Source organism: Balaenoptera borealis (assembly GCF_965194805.1).
Source record: "Balaenoptera borealis genome assembly, chromosome: 14".
In the NCBI taxonomy this organism is placed as follows: Eukaryota; Metazoa; Chordata; class Mammalia; order Artiodactyla; family Balaenopteridae; genus Balaenoptera; species Balaenoptera borealis.
This window is the reverse complement of record NC_138875.1, coordinates 41,357,025-41,383,981: the sequence shown is the minus strand read 5'-3', so window position 1 is coordinate 41,383,981 and position 26,957 is coordinate 41,357,025. Positions and strand designations below refer to the sequence as shown.

The window sequence follows — 26,957 nt, the reverse complement described above, 5'->3', positions numbered from 1 at the left end:
CCAAGACCCAACGCAGCCAAAAAACAATAAAGTAATTTTTAAAAATCCGAAGTGATTAAGTTATGTGTGTGTATGAATATACACACACGTATATATTAAAAAAAAAAAAACAAGGAATTGGCACACAGGGCCAGCCAGGCCCCTCGCTACGGCTCCGCTGGGGCCAGATCCGCAGCTGTTCAGGGGTTAAATCTCGGCAACTCCCTGCCCCCACCTCACCTCGCCGCCCCCCGCCCCGCGCGTGCGCACGTGCGAGGCCACGCGCCATAGAGCTGAGCAATCCTCCCAGATTCCTAGAGCGGTCGGCGGTGATGGCCGGTTTACATCTTGTGAGACTTGACGGTGACCTGGAGAATACATCGAGGTATGGGTGATGTCGGCTCACGGAAGGCGGAGGAACTCGGGTGATCTGCCCTCCCCAGCGGCCTTGCAGCGCCACCGGGGAACCGTATGCTGTTTCTTGAGTCCGTGGGGAGTCGAGGCTGCTGACGTGGCCCCCAGGCGCGGCTCCTGGGCATTGCGAGCTGGTCGGTTCTCGGCCTGGTGTGCTTTTGGTACGCGGTCAGCCCTTGACTAGCCTTGGGTTCAGCTGAATGAACACCAGAAACTTTGGGGGCGGGTGGAATCCAGAGTTTGGATGCGTTCACACGAATCAGCGGACGAATGTGTGAGTGTGAGAAGAACGGAAGGAGAGAGAGACAGATCATGATGATGGATCAGTAGTGTCATTTCGGTGTAGGAGGGGCGCGAATAACGTAGAGCTAACCGCTAGGGCAAAATTCTGAAATTCCCTCCCCTGCCTTATCTTTACAGTTATATCCTGGTTTTGGTAGCATTAACCCCCGGATTATCTTTGAAGATCTCTAGATTTGGAATAGAGAATGTATGTCCAAGAGGGGTGATGCTTGACTCCTGAATGATAGGGAAAGAAGCGTAGTAAATTTGAAAGAAAAGCACTTGAAAGTTAAATGAGATTTTGTTTTCTCTTTAACTTCTTTTATATCTAGAGGATGTTTCTGGTGGTCTAGTCTCAGAAATTATATCTCCAGTCTCCACAATGATTCCCTTCCAAGTCCAGTGGTGCCCAGTTGCCTGCAGGTCTCAGACTCCTACGTGGACAAGAAAAGCTTAGTGAGGAGATGGTAAATCTCCAGTTGCTCCCTGAGGTGTCAAGTGTCCAGTGGCAGTCCATGGAGATCCAATTCAATTATGAAGCTCAAGAACACTACCTTCTGTCAGGTGAGAAGCAGTGTGTATCTTTCTTAGTGGTTTGGGTGGGTTGGGGGGTGGCGCCGTGTTACCTTGCTGTGTTAGTGTCTTCAAGTGCTATTGGTATTCCTCGTGTCTTCAAGTGCTGTTGGTATTCCTCATTGCCTACCCCCCACTGTATTAGGCAGTACCATTTCTCTTGTGCTCCAAGCCCATGGCTTTATTGTACATTCTGGCAATCAAATTCTCTTGGTTTTCCTTTCTCTCCTTAAGTCCCCAGTGTCATCCATTTTTCCCATTATAATCACCTTATTACCAATCTGTCAGTGTTTGGTATTTGCCCTTTAAAATCTTTTCAAGTCATCCTTCTCATGTACTGTCGGGGCATAGTTAAAAGTTTTGGAGTCTGACACCTGGATTCAAATACTAGCTTTGTCATTTACTAGCTTCAGTAAGTTACTTACATTTTTTAAAAATAATCCTGTTTCCTCACTTTATAGGTGTATAATAACTCATACCTTGGAAGTTATTTTGAGGATTGTGTCTATCTATTACTCCATAATAAAGGACCCCAAAACTTAGTGACCTAAAACACTAAGACATTTTTCAACCATGTTATTTTCTTATGGTTCTGTAGGTCATCGGCTTGGGCTGGGTTCAGCTGGGCAGTTTTCTTCTGGAATCACTCATGCTCAACTAGGGCCAGGGTCTATGTTGGTATCAGTCATAACATGTCCAGCTGTTGGTGCTGGCTGTAGCTTGGGTCACGTATCTCTGGCAGGCTAGCCTAGACTTTTTCACAGGGCAGCTAGTTTTTAAAATCAGAGAGAGGGATGCATAAGCACTTTTCTAACCTATGTTTGCATTACATTTGTTATTATCTCATTGACCAAAGCAAGTCACATGACCAATTCCAGAGTCATTGTGGGAGAAAACTACACAAGGATATAGATATTAGGAGATAGGATCATTGGGGTCCATTACTACTATAACAGATACCACAAGCACTAGATAAGATTCCATATATACGGCTCTGAGCACATACCTGGCTGGTAGTAAATTCTTTACTAATGGTAGTCACTGTAGTTTTTAGTAAGATAATCTTGGTGCTGACTTTGTTCAGATGTTCTGCAGGCTCTCATTTCCGCATCATATTTTGCTGCTTTTTGATTTTGGTCTTCCCATTACTGCTGTTTTGCCTATGAAATTAACCTTCTGTTGTCCTTTTCTTTTACTCTAAATCTTTTGCCTGTCTTTAGTTTTGGAGTATCTTTTATTTTATTTTATTTAGTTTCTCTCTCCTGTATTTAGAATTTGTTTTTCCTTAAGAGTCTATTCTAAGGCATCTAGCTCTCTTCTTTCCTGAGAATCACTGAGAATCACTGCCTCCTCCTTGTTGTTTAACATAAATTGACATACATACTATATGTGTTTGTGTCTCTTAAGAGTGTGTATAAAATAACTTTTTTTATGATAAAGCAATATAATTATATTAAAGTGCATTTATAAAATATAGAAAGGCACAAAATAGAAATTTTAATAACCTACAACTCCACCATTTAGAGATAGTCACTGGATACATTAATACATCAATACATTAATGTATCCTTCAAATCATTTAATTAACTGTTCAACAAATATTTATTGTTGATAAATGTTTATTAGTTCATAAGATCATAGCTTATTAATGATTATTAACCATTAATATAATATTATTAGTTACTGAGGGTTTACTTTGTGCCAGCCACTGTTCTAAGTTCTGGGGTTGTAGCAGTGAACTAATCAGAGAAGCCTTTGCCCTCAAGGACTTTACATTCTAGTAGGGGAAACAGGAAATATATAAATATACAGTATAGTATCAGATAGTGATAATGGTTATAGAGGATGTATCAGTCAGGATTCTGGCAGGAAACAGATGGCTCATTCAAATTGGGTAATTCAAAGTTTCATAAAGAGGATGGGAAGGATTACAGAATCAACAAGGGATGGAGAACAGCGTACACAAAGCCTAAGCTGATAGTCATAACTATCCTCTTCCATCACCCACTCCGTATTGCCCTTACCTTCTGCCAGAATCTCAGTGGCACAGAGTTCTTTATCTAGTCAAATAAAATAAACCTTTTCTAGATGACCTGAGTGCTTGGTGATCCTGCCTCTTTCAGGTTACTTCCGTGAACCATTGACTGGGCCTATTAGACATGAGAGAACTACGAGGCACCCCCACTGAGTCCTCTGAGTTCCAGTGGCAGCAACCATTTCCCCACTGGTGATTGGTATCAGTCATTCTGGCCAGTAGAGTGACCCCATCTCCGCCTGCTGGTTTGGCAGTTTGAGGAGCCCAAAATGCTGAAGCAGGAAGCAGTCTCAACTTCAAATTTAACAAAATTACGACTTTGTCCCATGGTAGAGGTATTTTTCCTTTGAGAATCGGAACCCTGAACCCTCCAAGCCCAAGATTATAGGGATAGGAAGCAAAAATAATATAAGTGGATTATGAGGTATATAGTAAGAAGAGATATTATTACTTTCTCTACCACCCTTCGTTCCTATACCCATGTATTATGGCCATGGGGAAGACAACACTGTTTATCGCCCTTTAGCTTAATGCATATATTGCATCCTGTATGACAGCACCCCAAACTTATCAAGATGTTGTTGTCTAGCTTGTCCTGTAACTGAGCCTACATTTAATCATTCCACCATTATCACAATCCACTTACTTCTGGATGATGGGACATGCGGTAAGACCCATGAATTATATGTGTATGAGCTCATTGCTTAACTTCCTTCCCTGTAAAATGACTCCTTTGGAGGTAATATTATAGAGAATACCATGATAATAAATACGGCATTCTCTTAAGTCAATGCAAATTTGTATCTAGACTATGTACTTAGTCCTTTGAAGTTGCTGCCCTTTCCATAATAAAAGGGGTCAGATGTAATGAATCTGTCCCCAAGTGGCTAGCTGGTTCCTCTCTAGGGAATGGTACCTTATTAGGGCCTTAGCAGTTGGCTACTTGGGCACATAGCAACGATTATAGGCATATCAACCTTGATAAGTGGAGGTCCATATTGTTGAGCCCATATATAGCCTCCATCCCTGCTGCCATGACCTCTTTGTACATGAGTCCATTGGGCAAACATTGGTAAAAAGGCTGATTGACATTCATAATATGAATCACCGTGTCCATCCTTCTGATTGAGAGGCTTCTCCACAGTGGATGCCCTTTGGTGAGGATTCACATGGGCCACAAACATATTCATTCTTTGGTTCATCCTCATACTTTTCCTCCAGAATTCTTATTTCTTGTCTTCCAATCTTGTTCTTTCCAGGTACCTAACTAATCAAGTAACCCATTAGTCACTATCCATGGATCAGTATATACATGTATCTTAGGCTATATTGCCTTCCATGGAAAGTAGACAACCAGGTGTATACAAGAAATTCTGCCCACTGGAAGGATTTGCCTTTACCAGCATGTTTAAGGCCACCCCTGAGTGGGAGTGTAAGTGAAAGGTACTCACTTTCAGCTGGTGCCCACACACTGGGCAGGCCCATCTACAAACCAGTTCTGTACATATTCCTCCTCTGTTAACTGGTAATAGGGAATTCCCATAGGGCCATGAATATAGGTTGGGGGGAGAGGTAGTGGAGCAGTAGGAACAAGTCCTATGGGAATCTGAGTCACTCGCACATGGAATTTACTTGTCTTCCAGATATGCTTTTATAATGGAATACTGGCTTGTATGTTCAATTTTATGAATTGATGGGTCAAATAACAACTAATACATAGTGGTCAGTTTGCAATAGTTATTTGGTGCCCTGTGGTCAAGCATTAAGTTTCTATTAGTGCCCAAAAGCAAGCCAGGATCTGCTTTTCACTTAGAAAATTGTTGGCAGAAGACAGTATGACCTTACTCCACTGTGGTTCTCTTATAGAGGCTTGCTAGAGGCTTCATACAGCAACCATGACTGCTGCAGACACTTCCAATACCATTGGTTATCTTGGTTAATAAGGGTCATGTGACAGGACAGCTTGCATTGCAACATGGTCCTACTGCAGAACGTTTTTTTACTCTAAGCCTCACTCAAAAGTAGCAACCTTAAAAAAAAAAAAAAGTAGCAACCTTGCAAGTTACTCAAATTGGTCATTTCAGTACATTTACTATGGTATCTGTTGCCTCAAAAATGCAGGGCCCACCAAGCATTGTGCCTTTCTGAGGTGGTAACAGTTGGTTAGAGAGATAACCCGAAGTGAAAGAATAAGCCATGTAACCATCTGAGAGAAGAGTCTTCCAGGTGGAAGGAATAGCAAAAGTCAGAGGCCCATAGATATAGCAGGAACAGAGTAAGCCTGGGGTAGACAGGTGATAGGGGTGGTTTAGAATGAAATGAGGGTAGAGAGAAAGAAAGGGACCAGATCATATGGAAACTTCTAAGTCACGGTAAGGACTTAGAATTTATTCCCAGTGAAATGCGAAACCATTGGAACTCTTTACACAGGATAACATGTAAAGATCACTCTGACTGTTGTATGGAGAGCAGGAGAAAGGTAAGTTAGCAGGAAGAAAGCAAATGATTTAAGAGAGTAGTCAACTATGTCAAAAAAATCAAGAATAAGATTGAAAATTGACCACTGGATTTGTCAAGATAGAGCATATTAGGGACTTTAATAAGTGCAGGTTTGATGGAGTTACAGAGATAAAAGCCTGATTGCATTGGGTTAAAAAGAGAATAGACTTGATGTTGGTTAGAAAATAGAGCAATGTGAACTATATACACCTGATGGAAGTGTGAAGTGGCTTAACCACTTTGAAAAGTCTAGTTGAAGACCTAACAGTTCTGATCCTAAATTTATATAACCTAGAGAAACATTTGGATATGTGTATCAAGATAGACGTACCAGCATATTCATATCAGCATTGTTTGAAATAGCAAAATGTTCTTATGCATTGAAGACGAATGGATAAATCACTTGTTGTATATGTCACACTATAATAGGGAACATGAATGGACTACAGCTACACACATGACTGTGGATGAATCTTCCAAACATAATGTTGAGTAAAAAAAACAAGTCACAGAATACGTATGGTATGATTCCATAAATGTATAAAGTTCAAAAACATGCTGTATTTGCCTGCTAGGGCTATAACAAAACCACAGACTGGGTGGCTTAAACAACACAAATTTATTTACTCAGTTCTGTGCATTAATTTTAGTCATCTATGCTTTGCTTTCTTCTAGAAGTCTTATAGTTTTAGCTTTTATATTTAGGTTTATATTACATTTCTAGTTAATTTTTGTGTATAGCATAAGGAAAGAGTCAGTTAATTTTTGTTATTATGATATCCAGTTGTAACACTTTTTTTGAAAAGAGACTACCCTTTCACCATTGAATTATATGGGCAACTTTGTTGAATGTCAGTTGTACATACATGTTTGGATCTATTTATAGACTCTGTTTTATTCCATTAATGGATATGTCTATCCTATGCCAGTACCTCGCTGCCTTGATTACTGTAGCTTTGTAGTAAAGCTTGAAATCAGGGAATATAAGCTCGCTTATTTTGTTCTTCTTTTTCAAAATTGTTTAGACCCTTCTCTGCCTTTCTACACAAAGTTTAGAATCGGTTTGTCAGTTTCTATGAAAAGGCCTGCTGAGATTTTGATTGGGGTTGCATTGAATCCATGGATCAATTTGGGGAGAATTTCATCACTTTAACAATATTAAATCTTCCTATATGTAAATGATGGCATATATTTCTATTTATTAGATCTTTAATTTCTCTCAGCAACATTTTATAGTTTTCATTATGCAGATATTGCACATATTTTGTTGAATTTGTTTCTAAGTATTTCATTTTTTTGGTGCAGTTGAAAAAAATTGTTTTTAATTTTAGGTTCTAATTGTTCATTGCTAGTATTCAGAAATACAATCAGGTTTTGTGTATTGCACTAATAAAACCATTTACAAATTCTAATAACTTTTTAAAGACACTTTCGGATTTTCTGTATACGTGACTGCATAGTCTATAAGGCAGTTTGACTTCTTGTATGTCTCATTTATTTTTCATGTCATATTGCATTGTCTATGAATATTGAATAGAAGTTGTACAATATTGAATACAAGTAGTAAGAGAGGGCATCCTTGTTTTCCTCCTTTGTTCCTAGGAGAAAAGCATTTAATGCTTAACCATTAAGTATGATGTTAGCTGTTGGTCTTTCTTTGCTTTTTATTGAAGTAGTTAATTTACATGTAACATAGTTGATGTTTGGATTTAAATGTACCATCTTATTTTTTGTTATTTTCCCATATTTTGTTTCTTTTTTGTTTTTCTTTTTTCTCCCTTTGTGCCTAATTTAATTATGTTACCAAGTTTTTTGTTTTTCCGTTTTTTTCTCTATTACCTTATTGTTTATACACCCTTTTATTGTTATTTAATTGTCACCTAATAGCAGCCTTTCTCAAATGTGATTCTGTGAGAGAATTAAGCCAAAATGCTCTAAGGCATCCACTGTAACGTACATATTAATGTTTCTCCTGTACATCTATTGATTTACTTGGTATCTACCATCTTTGGGAGAATTAAGAAAATAGGCAAATTATTTTCTTTTTATTTTCTTGTGGAACCCTAGTTGAAACAGGCTGCCTTAGAAGTTACAACATACACATTTGATTTATTACAGTTTATCTTAATTTACTATTTCTAGGATAACCCAAAGACCTTGTAATATTTTAGTTCTATTTATCTCCCTCCTCTTGTGCTATTTTTGCCATGTATTTTAACTCTACATATATATTGTAAAATCCATGAGACATTCATATTGCTTATATCATTCAGTATATACACATTTATATTTACCGCAATACTTTACTTTTTCCAGTACCCTTTGCCTTTGGCAAAGAGGATAAGCCTCCACTTGGAGGCTTGGGATTTTGGACTTTAGCCCTTGAAATTAATCTTTGTCATGTTTTCAGCTCTCTAGATCATTTGCAGTCTGAGAATGGTGTGCCTTTTATAGTAAACACCACTTAATAATGGAATGATAGTCTCAAGAATTTCAATGGAGCTCCCATGTTCTCTACCATTACAGCCCTCTGGTATTGTTGAGCAGAGGAATAATCTCCTCAAAATCAACTCAAAAGAGATTTCTGATCCTACCTCCCTAACCTTTTTTCTGGTCCACATACCTTAGTAAGGAAGTTTGGTCACTGAATATGGCTGTTCCCAAAAGGATCATGTTTTCTAGGCCAATTCCTTCTAATAATCAGGGCAAAAGAGGTGGAGGACTATGTAGACCTATTTTTGAAAATGCAGGCTTCTTTTCTAACCATTCCTGGGCTTGATGCTTCTTTCTTTCCCCTAATGACAACATGTGACCAGCCTGGTTGGTATACACTCACAGTGACAGCCTGGCTGCCACTGCCTCCTCCTCCTCTCCCTCCCTTTCACCTCCTCCGCCACTCCTTCACCCACGTATTCATTCATACTGACTACTTTATATACGTCAGTAAGTTGTTTATGTATTAGCTCTAATATAGTCAAACTTTCCTTATCACTGTAATTAGGTTTCAGTATTCCCAGATCTCCTGTGACAGACATATACAGAATATATCTGATAAGCCACTTCAATAAACGATTATCCATTACTTGTTGATTCTTCTTTATTTCCCTCTCAGAAGATAATTTTTAGTATTTTCATAGGAAAGTACTAATCTATTTCACCTGAAACTTTCTTACAGTATGGAGAACACATTCCATTTATATTTTATTGTTCTAGATGGTGAGACTAAGGCCAAGGTTGGAGAGCTGGCTTCTGAGGAGGAAATTACAGCAAAAATTGAACCATTGACTGAAGAGTCTGGTAACCCCAGAGATGATGTTCTCCAGGATCCTGAATGCAGAGAATTCTGTGGATTTGGGGATAAATTCAATGAAAAGGATCAGAACCTCTTCAAAAGAAGACAACATAACTGTGATGAATGTGGGCAAAACTTTGCTTGTAGTACCGGCCTTATTAGGCATCGAAGAACCCATTGGGAGAAACCCTATGAATGTGATAAGTGTGGAAAGGCCTTTAATGTGAGCTCAGCCCTGGTTCTGCATCAGAGAATTCATACTGGGGAGAAACCCTATCCTTGTAATTGGTGTATTAAAAGTTTCCGTCGGAGCTCAGACCTTATTAAACATCAAAGAGTCCACACTGGTGAAAAACCTTACAAATGTGATGAATGTGGGAAAGCCTTCAGTCAGAGCTCTGATCTTATTATACATCAGAGAATACATACAGGAGAAAAACCCTATCAGTGCAGTCATTGTAGTAAAAGTTTTAGCCAACGCTCAGACCTAGTTAAACATCAAAGAATACATACTGGAGAGAAGCCTTATACATGTAACCAGTGTAACAAACATTTTAGTCAGAGCTCTGATGTTATAAAACATCAAAGAATCCACACTGGTGAGAAACCATATAAATGTGATGTGTGTGGAAAAGCCTTCAGTCAGAGCTCCGATCTTATTCTACATCAGAGAATCCACACTGGAGAGAAACCATATCCATGTAATCAGTGTAGCAAAAGTTTCAGTCAGAACTCAGACCTTATTAAACATCGAAGGATCCACACTGGAGAGAAACCCTATAAATGTAATGAATGTGGGAAAGCTTTTAATCAGAGCTCAGTCCTTATTCTGCATCAGAGAATTCACACTGGAGAGAAACCCTATCCATGTAATCAGTGTAGCAAAACCTTCAGTAGACTTTCAGATCTTGTTAATCATCAACGAATTCACACTGGAGAGAAGCCTTACCCATGTAACCAGTGCAGTAAAATGTTTAGTCGAAGATCAGACCTTATTAAACATCATAGAATTCATACAGGCGAGAAACCCTATGAATGTGATGAGTGTGGGAAAACCTTTAGTCAAAGCTCAAACCTTATTCTGCATCAGAGAATCCACACTGGAGAGAAACCCTATCCATGTAAAGATTGTACTAAAAGTTTTAGTCGTCGTTCAGACCTTGTGAAACATCAGAGAATACACACTGGAGAGAAACCGTATGCATGTAATCAGTGCAATAAAAGTTTTAGTCAAAGCTCAGACCTCACTAAACATCAGAGAGTACACTCTGGGGAAAAACCCTATCATTGTGATTGTTGTGAGAAAGCCTTCAGTCAGAGTTCTGACCTTATTCTTCATCAGAGAATTCACACTGGAGAAAAACCATATCTGTGCACACAGTGCAGCAAAAGTTTCAGTCAGAACTCCGACCTTATCAAGCACCAGAGGATCCACACTGGGGAAAAACCATATAAATGTAATGAATGTGGGAAGGCTTTCAGTCAGTGCTCAGCTCTTGTCCTACATCAGAGGATCCACACTGGGGAGAAACCATATCCATGTGATCAGTGTGGCAAAAGCTTTAATCGGCGCTCTGATCTCACTAACCATCAAAGAATCCACACTAATGAAAATCCATATAAATGTGATGTGTCTGGGAAAGCCTTTAGCACATGCACTGATCTTACTGAACACCAGAGAATCCACATTGGAGAGAAACCCCACAGGTGTGTTCAATGTAGCAGAAGTTTTAGCCAACTCTCTGATCTTATTAATCATGAGAAAGTCCATTCTGGGGAAGACACTCTAAATGTGTTGAATGTGGGAAAACCTTTAGTGTATACACCAACATTATTCAGTACCAGAGACACTCTGCCAGAAAAAAATCTTATGAATGCTATGGATGATTATGAAAAAGGTTTTAATCAATGCTCAACTTTTGTGCTACATTAAAAAAAGACACACACACACTAGAGAGAAAGCATATTAATTCAATTTTTATAATGAAAGTTTAACTCAGAGCTCAGACATTACTAAAGAAAATTTCTGAGGATGAATCCTGTGAGTTGTTGGAAAACCTTCAATGTGAAAAAATTTTTACTGAATGTCAGAAACAATGGAAAAAAATTTCTATCTGCTGTAATGTAAGAAAAGCTCTAGTCTTTTATTCAAACACTACACAAGAGGAAAGTTTTATCATTATAAGAAATGTCTAACCATATTAATGCAGAACCTTATCAGATATTGTAAAAATCAGTGTGGTGTTGTGTGCAATCAGAACTCAGAAGGAAATGTATTAGTGTTATAATCTCAAACCTTTAGTGAGCCCAGCTCACCTATTGCATATCAGAGAAGTTATTTTAGAGAATGTAGGGAAAACTTAAACCCTTCCCATATCTTAATTGGCATTCACTCTGATAATCCGCATACCACTTACCTCCTGACAGCTGGAGAATCCTACCTTATGCAAACATTAGTTATTAAATTCCCTCTGTGTGAACATGCTATGCTATGCTGGTATTAAACTTACTAACTGCATAACTCTAGTGCCCCATTTTCTGAAATATCCTTTTTTTTTGGGAGGGGGCCAAGTTTTGGTCTTCCTAGTGAGCATGAGTTTTCAAGTTCCTGTGGTGTTCACAGCAAACATGAATTTATTTTGCTCTTAATAATGTAGCCCATCCATAAACTTTAGTGGTTTGAAATTACTTCTTCAACACTACCATTTAATTACAGTTTCTAAATATGTGAAACAATTTTTAAAAAAATAATTCCATATGTTAAAGTGTGAATATTTCTCTACTACTATGTTTATCCTGTCTGTCATCTATAGATGGAACAAAAATGTTAGCTAAAGTAACACCCACATGACTATATTGCATATTCTGTCTAAAAATAAAAAGACCTATTGATCTTTTTTTTAATGGCAACATTCATCAGACGTTTTGTTTGTTGATTTCTGACATATATATTGATAATACGCCATGTGTACACAATGTTTTCAACTGAAAAACAAACAATTTTTAAAAATAAGAAAAATTGTCTTTGTGGTATTAACCATTTGTTAAAATCCTGCTACTGTCATTTACTTTGACTATCCCCCATAATTATCCAATTAATATTTTAATATAACATACATTGTTAAATTATTATGTGCAAGGCATTCTTTTTAGGTTTTGTAGTATACACAAAGAATATACTGTCCCCAAAAAGCATGTGTTGTACAGTGATAAAGGCTGATGTATACAGAAAATATATGGCTCAATATAATCATAAAGTTAGGCAAGATGCTTATCAGAGCTCACAGGAGGTAGGGTTCAATTCTGATTGGAAAGAAAAGGAAAAGCTTTGTGGAGCTCCTGAGATTTGAGTTTTGAAGGATGGGAGTAGAGGCATAAAGGCAGAGAAGGAATAAAACAGAAGCAAGAAAATATAAGAAGTGATATAGAGTATGGTGCTTAGTCATTAATTCAATAAATATTCAGTGTCAGGGACTGTACCAAGTGCTGCTGAAGAAAAAATGATTCCTGCCCTCTTGCTCAAGTGTTTATGAAAATAATGACTGAAGCATGTACTTAAAAGAGTAAGAATAAAGTGGAAATTAAAATGAAGTAGAAAAGACAGTTAAGAAATGTAATGCTAGGGCTTCCCTCGTGGCGCAGTGGTTAAGAATCTGCCTGCCAATGCAGGGGACACGGGTTCGAGCCCTGGTTCGGGAAGGTCCCACATGCTGTGAAGCAACTAAGCCTGCACTCTAGAGCCCTCAAGCCACAACTACTGAGCCTGCGTGTCACAACTACTGAAGCCCGTGCACCTAGAGCCTGTGCTCCACAACGAGAAGCCACTGCAATGAGAAGCCCATACATCACAGCGAAGAGTAGCCCCCTCTTGCCACAACTAGAGAAAGTCCACACATAGTAACGAGGACCCAACACAGCCAAAAATAAAAATAAATATTTTTAAAAATTAAAAAGAAATGTGATGCTAAACAAGCAGACACTTCAGCTTTCTGGGGTTTAGTGTCATCTGTAAAACAGAGAAGTACTAGGTATGGTTGGAATAGATTTCATATTTCTGCATTTTATTCTCAAGGTAATGGGAAGCCATTAAGATCTTTGAACCAGGGAATGGCATGATCATCTTCCTGCTTTCAGAAGAGTCTAAAATTAAAAGGAGGAGCAGAAAGGAAAACTATTTGGGAAGTCTGGAAGTAAAATCACAAGATCCAGAAGTAGAGGACCTAAAATGCATAGACATGATGATAGGTTGAGAAGTGAGTAGGGAAAAAAAGCGTACAATCAATTATCATCCTAAATTATCATTTAGGGAATTTTAAAAGTGAAGAAGAAAAAATAAGATGATCAAATTTATATCTGAAGTTTAGCCATCTTTCCTGAGAATAAACGTTAAGAGCCAACTGCTTACTACACGTTACTATCTAGTGTCCTACAAGTAAACTCAAATTCATGAAGTTGACACACACCCATGATATCTTCCTCCTGAATCCCCTACTAAACACCTTGCCATCCAGATAAAATAACTGGTTGCTATCCTACACTCCTCACTCTCCCCCAGTTTTCTAAATCTACTTGCTCACTAGGTCATTTCTGAGTTACAAAAATAACACTGCCTACTGTAAAAATTTAAACAGTAGTGAAGTATACAGAGTAAAAAGGGAAGAGAAACACAGAGAATTGGATCTGACATTTTATGCCAGTTGATTTCCCCCAGGCATTTGCTGATTCTCAAACTAGCAGGGCAAAAGGTCAAGAAATCTAACCAAAGGACACTGGAAGGTCAAGTGGAACTCAGCAAACTCACTGTGATAGTGGATAAAAATTGGGAATACAGGACACGCCAAGTAGGAAGTGTTCTTATAAACACCCCACAATTTCAGGGTAAACATTAAAAGGCTATATATACCCTCAGAATAAGAATGAAATATGTGTGGACCAAGTCTAAAAAAAGTCTGAAATGCAATCTCAAGTCAGGTCAACCTTTTAGTGAATTAAGTTATCTACTCCTAATCTAGCTGCCAATGAGAAGAGAAAAGAGGGTGAATCCTGTCTGGAGAATGACAACCTCATCCAGAGGCTATAACTAACTTTTCATGCACAATGTCCAGTGTTCAAATCAAAAACTACCAGAATCATTAGAGTCATAGACATTAATATAAATTCACACACCCATGCAGATGGATAGACCAGAAACAGTTATAGAATGTGTGTATACATGGGTTAGTAAATATATATATATATGTGTGTGTGTGGTATATATATATATATATATATACATATATATATATATATAATATATATATATATATCACACACACATATACATACATATATAACATAGCTCTGTTCTCTGAGAGGACTCAGGGCAATGATACTCCAGTATCAATAGGCATACCTAGCTCATGGTTTGTAGATAGCATTCTACAAATAAAAGGAACCGGTGCTCCTTTGAGAAATGGCTGATTCTAGGGCTAGGGCAGGGAAAATACAAGATGAGTCAGGAGCATGTTATAGCACCAGAAAGTAAGCAAGAACTCAAGAAACAAAACACTGGGAGCAGGTCAAAGGAACATAGGAGCCAACCTGAAAGTGTTCCCAAGGCCAAATAAATATACATGGGTCCATACTGATATAAATAAATATGGCAGAAGAGACAAATCTTCCTTATGGAAGAATTCCAAATAATATATGTAGATTTTCCCCCCTCAGGATGTGGAGTTTAATCCCCACCTCCCACTCCTAGAAGAGGCTGGACCTGTTGACTTGCTTCCAAGGAATAGAGTATGGGAAGGGAAAAATAGTAACCACAGTGGAGAAACCTGGCAAAAACTACTTTAACCTAAGGTTTCTTAACCTCAGTACTATTGACATTTGGGGCCAGATAATTCTTTGTTGGGGATGGGGGCTATTTTTTCCACTTATAGGATTTTAAGTATCATTCCTGGCCTTTCTCCACTAAATACCAGTAGCAATCCTCCCCCTGCCCCACCAGTTACAACAACCAAAAATAGACATTGCTAAATGTCCCCTGAGGGAAAAAATTACACCTGCCAGAGAAGCACTGCCTAAAGTTTAACAGCACCAGTGATGTGTGGATATCATGAACCACTTGGTATGATGTAATAAGAAGGTCACTTCAGCTCTGTATATTCTTTCCAAAAACGTATAATCTCAAAATAACTAAAGTCAGAAATGAAAGAGGGCACATTACTGTGAATATTATAGAAATAAAAAGGATCATAAGAGAGCATTAGGAACAGTTGTACACCAACAAATTGGATAAACTGGACAAATTCCTAGAATCATGCAACCTACCAAGTGAATCATCAAAAAATAGGAAACCTGAATAGAACTATAGCTAGTAAGCAGATTCCCAACAAAGAAAAGCCCAGGACCAGATGGCTCACTGGTGAATTCTACCAAACATTTAAAGAAGAAACACCAATCCTTCTCAAACTCCTTCAAAAAATTAAAGAGGAGGGAATGCTTTCAAACTCATTTTATGAGGCCAGAATTAACCTGACACCAAAGCCAGACAAAGACACTACAAGAAAAGAAATCTACAGACCAATATCTCCTATAAATATTGATGCAAAAACCCTCAACAAAATATTACCAAACAGAATTCAACAACATATTAACAGGATTATACACCATGACCAAGTGGGATTTATTTCTGAAATGCAAGGATGGGTCAATCAATGTAATACATCATATTAACAGAATAAAGGATAAAAACCACATGATCAACCCAATTGATGCAGAAAAAAAATTTTTTTTGACAAAATTCAACACCTTTTCATGATTAAAAAATGAAAAACACACTCAACAGTCCAGGAATAGTACTTCAACATAATAAAGGAAAGTACCTCAACATAATAAAGTCCATATATATAAAACTCACAGTTAACGTCTACTCAGAGGTGAAATACTGAAAACTTTTCCTCACAAGAATGCCTGCTTTTGCCACTTTAACGTAGTACTGGAATTCCTAGCCAGAGCAACTGGCAAGAAAAATAAATAAAAGGCCTTGAAATTGGAAAACAGGAAGTAAAATTATCTCTCTTTGTAGATAACATGATCGTATATGCAGAAAGTCCTTAAAATTACACACACACACACACACACACACAACTTGTTAGAACTAATAAATCAATTCAGCAAAGTTGTAGGATACAAAATCAACATGCAAAAATCAGTTATGTTTTAATACACTAACAATAAACAACCTGAAAAATAAATTAAGAAAGCAATTCCATTTAAAATAGCATCAAAAATAATAAAATACTTAAGCATAAATTTAACCAAGGAAACAAAAGACTTTTACACTAAAAACTACAAAACATTTTGAAAGAAATTAGACACCAATAAGTGAAAAGATATCCCATGTTTAATACTACCCAAAGAAATCTACAGATTCAGTGAAATCCCTATCAAAACCCCCACAATTTTTTTCAGAAACAGAAAAATCCATCCTAAAACTGGTACAGAATATCAAGGGACCCTCAATAGTCAAAACAATCTTGAGAAAGAACAAAGTTGGAAATCTCACACTTCCTGATTTCAGAACTTACAAAGCTACAGTAATAGAAACAGTGTGATACTTGCATAAAGACAAATGTATAAACCAATGGAATAGGATAGAGAGCCCAGAAATAAACCCACCCATAAATGGTCAAATGATTTTCAACAAGGGTGTCAAGACCATTCAATGGGTAAAAGACAGTTTTCTCAGTAAATGGTATTGGGAAAACTGGATATCAACATATAAAAGAATGAAGGTTGACCATTGCCTTACATCATATACAAAAATTAACTCAAAGTGGATCAAAGGGGACTTCCCTGGTGGTCCAGTTGTTAAGACTCTGCACTTGCACTGCAGGGAGCACGGGTTTGATCACTGGTCAGGGAACTAAGATCCCACATACTGCACAGCACGGCGAAAAAAAAAAAAAAAAGAGGATCAAAGACCTAAACATAAGAGCTAAAACTACAAAACTCTTAGAAGAAAACATTAAGAAAGTCTTCATGCAATTGGATTTGTCAGTGATTTCTTGGATATGACAACATGAGCATAGGAAACAAAAGAAAAAATAGATAAATTGGATTTCATCAAAATTTAAAACTTTTGTGCATCAAAGGACACTATTAACAGAATGAAAATGCAATCAATGGAATGGGAGAAAATATTTGAAAATCGTATATCAGATAAGGGATTAATATCCAGAATATATAAAGAACCTCTACAACTCAACAACAACAAAAACTAACCAGATTTTTTAATTGGTCAAATGGCTTGAATAGACATTTCTCCAAAGATGATATACAGATAGTCAAAAAGCACATAAAAAGATATTCAACATCACTGATCATTAGGATAGCCATTATTTAAGAAAGAAAGGAAGGAGGGATGGAAGGAAGTAAGGAAATAATATTGTTGGTGAGGAAGTGGAGAAGTTGGAACACTTGCACAATGCTGATGGGAATGTAAAATGTTGCAGCCACTGTAGGAAACCGTATGGTGGTTCCTCAAAAAAGTAAACATTGAATTACAATATGATCCAGCAATTCCACTTCTGGGTATATACCCAAAATAATTGAAAGAAGGGACTCAAATATTTGTACACTGATGTTCATAGCAGCATTATTCACAATAGTCACAAGCTGAAAACAACCTAAATGTCCATTGACAGATAAATGGATAAACAAAATGTGGTGTATACATACAATAGAATATTGCTCAGCATTATAGAGAAAAGAAATGTTGATATACACTACATCCTGGAGGAACACTGAAGACATCATGCTAAGTGAGATAAGCCAGGCACAGGACAAATATCTTATGATCCCACTTACATGAAGTACCTAGCAGATTGGATACACTGAAATGGGAGTTAGTGAAAGCTACATAAGTAGAAAACATGAAGGCTGAAACATGGAGGGAAAAAAATTATAGAAGATACAGAAGAGAGCATAGGAATCATATCTGATATGGAAAAAAAGGCCTAACATACACATAATCTGAGTCTCAAAATGAAATAAGAGATGATGGGACAAAGGCTATGTTTAAAGAAAGAGTGGTCAAGAATTTTCCAACCCTCATGAATAATCAAGTCATACATTAAAGGAGCACCACAGACACCAAAAACTACAAAGAAAAGTATACCTGGGGACATCATAGTACCAAACAAGAGCACAGAAAAAGAGAAAAATCGAAAAAAGGGGAAAAAACATTATATTCAAATAAGCAACAAATAGACTGAGGTTTAACTTCTCAACATAAAGCCAGAAGATAATGAAATATCTTGGAAGTATAACTTTCAAAAGTAAAGACAATGTGAAGACATTTCCAGACAAACAAAAATGAGAGAATTCATTGCTCACATACTCAAACAAAAAAATACTAAAAAGAGTTCTTCAGACACAAGGAAAAAACAGTTTAGGAAGAAATGAAGAGCCATGGAAAGTGTAAATCTGAAGGTAAATCTAAATGAATATTAACTGTAAGAAAAGATAATAATGCCTAAAGTTAGGAACTAAATACATTCTCAGAGAGATGGTAGAAGTACTAATTTATATTAGGTTCTAATAAACCAAGGGTGCATGCTGTAATCGCTAGAGTAAAAGAGGAATATAACTAACAAATTAACAAAAAGTAAAATGGAGTAATAAAAATTGTTGATTAATCTCAAAGAAGGCAAGGGAAAAAGAATATAAATAGGCAAGATAAATAGATAACAAATAGGATCATGATAGATGTAAGCCCAAATACACCAGTAATTATATTACATGCAAGTGGACACAAGACAAAGATTCTTGACTAGAATTTTTTAAATTAATCATGTAGTACTTACTTGAGATACAACTACCAGAATCCAGGAAATTTAAAATACAAGTATGGAAAAAAGATACTGCATTCAAACACTAACCAAAAGAAAGGTGCTAATAGCTGTACCAATAGCAAACAAGAAGTAGACTTTAAAGCAAAAGTCTTACTAGAGATAAAATGGGGCATTTCTATTGATGAGTCAATTTACCAAGAAAATAGAAATATTCTAAAAGTGTATACACCTAATAATTTTGCTTCAAAGTATATAAAACTAAAATTGACAAAACTAAAATGAGAAAGAGATAAATCTACAATCCTAGTAGGAGACTTTTACACAACTCTCTTAGTAAAAGAGGACAAGCAGAAAAAATGTCTAAGAATATAGTATATGTGGACAATATGATTAACAAAATGACCTAATGGACATATTAGATAACAGTACAACCAACAATGACAGAAACCTTGATTCTTTTTAGGTGCACAGAGAACATTTTCCAAAACTGAGCATATGCAGGTTTGTATATTCAGCAAGCATATGCAGCAAGCCTCAACAAATTTCATCAGATTCAAATCATTTAGAGTAGGGCTGCGCAATAGAATTTTCTGTGTCCTATCTGCATTGTTCAATACAATAGACACCATAGTCAACACAGTATTCACTAGCCACACGGGGCTACTGAACACTTAAAATGTATGACTGATGAACTACATTTTATTCATTCTAATTAATTTATATAGCCACATCTGGTTAGTGACTACATATTGGACAGCACAGACTTAGCATATGTTTTCACATAACAATGAAATTAGCTAGAAATCAATAACACACACATTTTTAAAAATTCCCAAATGTTTGGAAATTAAGAAAAACAATTTAAATTACCCATGGGTAAAGGAAGAAAGCACAATAGAAATTAGAATATATTTTTATCTGGATAATAGTGACATTATTAGGGGGAAAAAAGGCTAAAATTCAATGATTTGAGTATCCATCACAAGAAGTTAGAAAAAGAATAACAAGTAAATCTAAAGAAAGTAGGATGAGGTCCATAAGGGTTGTTCTGGTTTCTCATCATAACTTAAAGAGAAATATTCACAATGTCCAGAGCCCTTGATGTCCTGCAAATGAAGGAAGAGGAGGTCCTCAAATTCCTTACAGAAGGAACCCACTTAAGGTGACACCAGCCTTGACTTCCAAATGGAACAGTGCCTCTACAAAAGGAAAAGTGATGGCATCTACCTCGTAAATCTGAAGAGAATCTGGGAGAAGTTTCTTCTGGCAGCTTGTGCCGTTGATGCCACTGAAAACTCAACTGATGTCAGTGTCGTAACCTCCAGAAGTACCGGCCGGCAAGCTGTGCTGAAGTTTGCTGCTGCCGCTGGAGCCACTCCTACTGCTGACTGTGTCACTCCTGGAAGCTTTACTCACCAGATCCAGGCAGCCTTCCAGGAAGCAGAGACTTCTGGTGGTTACTGACCTCAGGGCTGCCCACCAGCCTCTCACACAGGTGTCTTATGTTAACCTGCCCACCATTGCTCTGTGTAACACAGACTCAACTCTGTGCTCTTTGGGCATTGCCATTCCCTACAGCAACAAGGGAGCTCACTCAGGGGGTCCGAGGTGGTGGGTGCTGACCCTGGAAGTTCTGCGCATGCGTGGCACCATCGCCCGTGGACACCCACAGGAGATCATGCCTGATCTCTACTTCCACACACACCTGGAAGAGACTGAAAAGGAAGAGCAGGCCACTGCTGAAAAGGCTGTGACCAAGGAGGAATTTCGGTGCGAATGGACAGCTCTAGCTCCTGAGTTTACTGCTACTCAACCTGAGATCCCAGACTGGTCTGCAGGTGTGTAGGTGCCCTGTGTGCCTATTCAGCAGTTCCCTCCTGAAGACTGGTCTGCAGCTCCCACTGCTCAGGACACTGAATGGGGAGGGACGACCACTGATTGGCTTTAAGCTGTTCTCCCATAGACCTTAAAGAGAAAATGGAAATGAAGTTGATGAAAAATCAACAGTTTCTTTAAAAAAAGAAAATAGAAGGAAGGAAATAGTAGAGCATGAATTAATGAAATAGAAAGTACATTTTAAAAAAGAAAAGCCAAAAGCTCATTTTTGGGAAAGAATAAAATTGACAATCCCCCAGCAAAACTGATCAAGAAACAGAAGTCCCATTTGTCAGTGTAAGGAATGCAAAAGTGGCCATCAGCACAGATCTACAGCAACTACAGGTGTAATATAAAGGATATGATTCATAATTTTACCTAAAAAATTATAAGATTTACCCAAAATTAACACAATAAGAAATATAAAATCTGGAACTTCCCCAGTGGCACAGTGGTTAAGAATCCACCTGCCAATGCAGGGGACACGGGTTCGATCCCTGGTCAGGGAAGATCCCACATGCCGCGGAGCAACTAAGCCCATGTGCCACAACTACTGAGCCTGCCCTCTAGAGCCCTCGAGTCACAACTACTGAGCACGAGAGCCACAACTACTGAAGCCCACGCTCCTACAGCCCGTGGTCCACAACAAGAGAAGCCACCTCAATGAGAAGCCCGCGCACCGCAACGAAGAGCAGCCCCCGCTCACCGCAACTAGAGAAAGCCAGTGCGCAGCAACAAAAACCCAACACAGCCAAAAACTTAATTAATTAATTAATTAATTAAATTTAAATAAATAAATAAAATGTCCAGCTCAATGGCTTTAAAAAAAAATGAAAGAAAAGAAAAGAAATATAAAATCTAAATAGCTCTGTGTCTATTAAGGAAATTATTGGGAATTCCCTGGTGGTCCAGTGGTTAGGATGCAGCACTTTCACTGCCGGGGTGGCCAAAAGGAAAAAAAAAAAGGAAATTATCTGTAACTTAAATTTTTCCCATCAAGAATAGTCCAAGCCAGATATCTCAGCAGGGAATTAAAGGAAGAAATAAAGGAAATTATCTGTAACTTAAATTTTTCCCATCAAGAATAGTCCAAGCCAGATATCTCAGCAGACATTAAAGGAAGAAATAAAGCAATCTTACACAATCTCTTCAAGGTAAAAGAAAAAGACAATACACTACCCAACTAGTTTTATGCAAGCTGTGGATTATGTTCCTTACAGAAGAAGATTTCCTTCCTGGAACTAGACCAGGAGGCATGGCTTTCCCAAGGATTTTGGCACACGCATTTCTCCGCATCTCCCTAGGATGCCTTTCAGGCCTTTGATCACTCCAGCTGTCAGGGAGCTGCATCCGAGCCTCCAGGGCACATTAAAAGGAATCTCTTTCCAACAGTTGGGATCCAGTGGCAGGCAGACTGAACCTAACTATCTACAATATCATACAATGCATATTTATCACTTACACTACACTTCTCCAGACAAGGTGTTTGTTATTTGTTTATAAATGTGGTTCTGTTTAAATGCTTTCATTAAATTTTATTTAGTCTGCTTACTCAATGATATAGCTAATTACATGGGGCCAGTGGAATTCCCAGACTGTCAGTTGGTCAAGGGGGCCCTATAGAAAACTCCAGAAAAATGAGAATATTCCTTTCCTGTAAGCCATGCTTTAGGGAAAAAGTATTCTTCTAAATCGGGGGTCTACAAACTACTGCAGGAAGGCCAGCCAGCCACTGTTTTAATGGAACACAGCCTCACCCATTTGTTTGTGAGTTATCTAAGGCTGCTTTCTGCTATAAAGGCAGAGTTGCATAGTTGCAGCAGAAACTGTATGGCCCTCAAAGCTGAAAATATTTACTATCTGTCCCTTTACAGAAAATGTTTGCTGACCCCTGATCTAAATGAGAATTTTTTTTAACTTTTATTGATTTTTTTTCTTTTTGCTGATTATAAATGTGCTGCTAGCTTGCTGTTAAAAAAAAGAAAGATACTATGTAAAAGAATAAAGATAAAAGTCATTTATCTCCAGAAGCCTACTTAGCAAACTTAGTATTTTGATGAGTGCCATTCTACATATATATTTGTGTACTTTTTTCCAAAAATGATATTGATAATGGCAAATGAAAATTTTCCCATTGTTGTATCATGAACATTTTTTTAAATAAATTTATTTATTTATTTGTTTTATTTTTGGCCGTGTTGGGTCTTCGTTGCTGTGTGTGGGCTTTCTCTAGTTGCGGTGAGTGGGGGCTACTCTTCGTTGCAGTGTGCGGGCATCTCATTGCGGTGGCTTCTCTCGTTGCACAGCATGGGTTCTAGGCACGTGGGCTTCAGTAGCTGTGGCGCACAGGCTTAGTTGCTCCATGGCATGTGGGATCTTCCCGGGCCAGGGCTCGAACCCGTGTCCCCTGCATTGGCAGGCGGATTCTTAACCATGCGCCACCAGGGAAGCCCTATCATAAACATTTTACACATCCATAAACATAGCTCTTCATCATCATTTTAAATATGGCTGTAGGGGATATTTATAATTGCTTTCTCAATATTCCCTTCTCCCTCTCCCTGCCCCAAGCTTTCTCAATAACAGCACCTTACCTGATTTTCCTTTAGTAATTCACTCTCTCCCTTTCGGGGCCATTAAGTTTTCTTTAACTTTGAATTTTGAGATAATTTCAAACTTATAGAAAAATTGCAAGAATAGAACAAAGAATTCCTATATATGCTTCACCCAGATTCCCCAAGTATTATTTTATCACATTTGCTTTATAATTCTCTATCTACTTATGCTATATACCCAGATATATCTATATCTATATATATAGATATGTTAAGTTTTCCCTGAATTGTTTAAGAGTAAGTTGCAGACACAGTGCCCCTTTGACGTTCAAACAGAGCGAGAAGGAAGAGGATTTTGAGCAAAGAAGTGACACAGTCTGACTTACATGATATGGATGCCATGGGGAGAACTGAGTGAAGCAGAGCAAGCAGGAAATCAGGGAGGCTATGGCCTGACCAACTGGGAGGACAAAATTGCCACTTTCTAAGATGAAGAAGACTACAAGAAGAACATGTGTGGGGAGAAATTAAAAATGTGATTGGGGCATGTTGGGTTTAAGATGCCTAATTAGTCACTGTACGAAGCCCAGTTTATAAGCCTCCTCCTATTTGCAGGGCCAGACTTTCAGCTCTGTGATACTGATGACCCTCTAAGAAGACTGCGTGCACCAACCTTTGAGGTTGCAGGCCCACCAGGCTGCAGGTAGAGGGAGCAACTGACTCCCCCTGGATCTCTGGCCTGCCACTCCTCCTGTGCTATTGCGTTGTCTTGGAACCTGACTGCTGGAGAGGCTGAATGGTGCACCTGGAAGTGTGGAATTGATGTTCTGTGGTGAAAACTGACCAGAGGGCGAGCGAGGGGAGCCTGCAGAAAATTCTTCTCCCTCCTCCTACCCCATGGTGAGGTGAGATGACATAGTTCATGCCATTTGCCCTCTGAAGATAGTGAGACTAAGCAAACAGCTGTGCCTACGCTGTAGACACTCAGTAACACCCACCTGTATTTGTTCTCTCTTTTTCCCTGCTTCACCGCCCATTTACCTTCAGTCATCCTGTTCCGGGATTGCATCACCCCAATAAAGTATTAACAATAAGGTTTAATTTTATGCTGTTTGCTTAGGAACCCAGAATAAAGCAGGTATCAAAGTGGAGATGTCTGGTAGGCAAAGGGATATATGAGCCTGTAGTTCAGAGAAGAGATCTAGGCTGAAATATAGATTTTGGAGTCCTAGGTAATAAAGATCTAAGACCAGATGAGATTACCTAGGAAGTGAACATAGGTAGAAAAAAGAAGAGATTTGAACACTGAGCCCTCAGGCACGCCAACATACTGAAGTCCAGAGAGGTGAGGAAATACCAGCATCGAGACTGAAAAGAAATGTCCCACGAGGTAGAGAAAAACCAAGCATGTTGTTTCTTGAAGCCAAATGAAAATACGTCAATTATGCAAAATACTGCTGACGGCTCAAGCAATAAATGAATATTGAAATCAGCAATATGGGGGTTAGCAAACTTGATTAGCACTCTTGTTTTGTTTTGTTTTGTTTGGCCACACCATGCAGCTTGCCTGCGAGATCTCAGTTCCCTAACCAGGGACTGAACCTGGGCCACGGCAGTGAAAGCGCCGAGTCCTAACCACTGGACCGCCAGGGAATTCCCATTGATTAGCACTCTTTATGTGGAGAAGAATTTGTGTAATATACAGTAATGTCACACCTCTCATTCCTGTTGTAATTTGTATTTTCAACTTTTTTTTTTTTTTCCTGATCAGTCTGGCTAGAAGTTTATCAATTTTATTAATCTTTTTTAAAAGTTAGCTTTTGGTTTAAATAGAGTATAGAAATTGATTTTTCTCTCTTTTTTCTGTTTTCTATTTTGATTTCCAATCTAATCTTTATTTCTTTTCTTCTCTTTACTTTGGGTTTAATTTATTCTTTTTCTGGTTTCTTAAGGTGGAAGCTGAAGTAATTGAGACTTTTTTTTTCTAATATAAGTATTTCATTACTAAAAATTTACCAGTAAGAGCTGCGTCCCAGAGATTATTTTTTTCAAATATTTCTCTATTCCTCCTCCCTCCCCTCACCTTCAGGAACTCTGATTACTCTTACACATATTAGGCTGCTTGAAGTTGTACTACAGCTCTGTTCAATTTTTCTTAGTGTTTTATTTGCCCGTTTTTCATTTTGGATGGTTTCTTTTGTTATGTCTTATCTACCATGATTTTTTTATTCTTTTCTTCTATTATGTTTAATCCACAGTTAATCCCATCTGTGCGTTTTTTAAAAATCTCAGACATTGTAGTTTTTATCTCTAAAAGCTTAATTTGGTTGCTTTTTTATAGCTTTCATGTTGCTACTGAGCATGTTCAATACTTCCACTAGCTTCTTGATCATATGGACTAGTTTAACAATTGTCTTAATGAGCTTGTCTAATTCTTTGTCATTTCTGGGTCAATTTGATTGAGTGGTTTTTCTTATTATGGGTTGTATTTTCCTGCTTCTTTGCATGACTTATGAGTTATCCAATTTTTGATTGGATGCCAGTCATTTTGTATTGTATGTTGTTGGGTACTGAATATTTTTAATATATATATTCTTGAGCTTTGTTCTGGGATGTGTTTAAATTACTTGGGCAGTTTTATCCTCTTAGGTCTTGTTATTAAGTATCTTTCAGGCAGTGTTTAGTCTAGGGTTCATTTTTTTCTCCTATGCAGGCAAGACTCTACTATTCGAACCCAGAGTTTCTCAACCTCCGCACTACTGATATTTAAGGCTGGATAATTCATTGTAGGATGTTTAGCAGCATCTCTGGCCTCTACCCGGTAGATGCCAGTAGAGCCCATCTCCTCTGGTTATGAAAACCAAAAATGTCTCCAGATACTACCGATTGTCTCCTGGCGGGGGTGGGGCAGGGCATAAAACTGCCATCGTTTGAGAGCCATTGCTCTGACGTCCTGTGACTTAGGAGGTTTTCTGCCCTCGCAGATGGTACTACTACTGGCACTTTGTGAGTTCCAGTGATTTTTTCCCCTAATCCTTCTGGATGATTCTTTCCCCCACCTCAGGTAGTTTCTTTACACAGATGTTCATCAGCACTCAACTGAATACTTGTGAGGGACCCTCTGCAGATCTCCAGCGTTTAGGTCTCTCCTCTTTGGTACTCTGCCCTGCCAATCTAGTCACTCGGCCTCTCAGGGCCCCTTGCTCCATCATCTCAACTTAGGGAGACGGTCAAGCTCTGCTTGAGTTCTCCCTCCTTGTGCTGTAGCCTAGAAACCCTCTCCAGGCAGTATACTGAGGGAACCCAAGTTTGCTTCATGTTTCCCATTTCAGGGATCACGTCTCTCCCATCCTTTGCTTCTGTTTGATATATTTTGTCTGGTATTGTACTTGTTCAGGCAGGTTAGTCATCTTGGTCTGAAGGCTATGTGAGTGACTTTTAAAAAGTATATTTGCATGCTAATTAAAAAATTCAGGAGAGAAAAATTTGATAATGCAAGAGGTGAGGATTATTGGGGTATGCCTTTGAGTAGGTGTGAGAGGGTGGCTTAGATCCAATGAAGATGCTAGCCTCAGGCAGAAGCACAGTTGATCCAAAGTTAAGAGGAAAGAGGT

The 26,957-nt window shown here is 38.2% G+C and overlaps 1 protein-coding gene and 1 pseudogene across 3 annotated transcripts; both read left to right on the top strand.

Moving 5' to 3' along the window:
- Positions 1-219: 219 nt before the first annotated feature.
- Positions 220-11,984, top strand: LOC309610845 (uncharacterized protein). 2 transcript variants are annotated; one of them, XM_082354283.1, is made up of 3 exons: positions 220-364; positions 1,008-1,239; positions 8,996-11,984. In XM_082354283.1, the coding sequence occupies exons 2-3, from the start codon at positions 1,140-1,142 to the stop codon at positions 11,005-11,007; spliced, it is 2,112 nt and encodes a 703-aa protein (XP_082210409.1). In that variant the 5' UTR covers positions 220-364; positions 1,008-1,139; the 3' UTR covers positions 11,008-11,984. The 2 variants fall into 2 exon arrangements, with proteins under 2 accessions (XP_082210409.1, XP_082210410.1); XM_082354284.1 differs by having other exon boundaries at positions 293-554.
- Positions 11,985-14,370: 2,386 nt separating this feature from the next.
- LOC309610863 (small ribosomal subunit protein uS2 pseudogene) lies at positions 14,371-21,814 on the top strand (annotated as a pseudogene). Its single transcript has one exon. The product of its transcript is annotated as a small ribosomal subunit protein uS2 pseudogene (transcript).
- The last annotated feature ends 5,143 nt before the right edge of the window (positions 21,815-26,957 follow it).

Excerpts from the sequence above, each read along its gene's own strand:
- LOC309610845 (XM_082354283.1), top strand. The coding sequence starts at position 1,140 with ATGGTAAATCTCCAGTTGCTCCCTGAGGTGTCAAGTGTCCAGTGGCAG. Across the intron at positions 1,240-8,995 it reads AGAACACTACCTTCTGTCAG|ATGGTGAGACTAAGGCCAAG; the intron begins GTGAGAAGCAGT and ends TTATTGTTCTAG.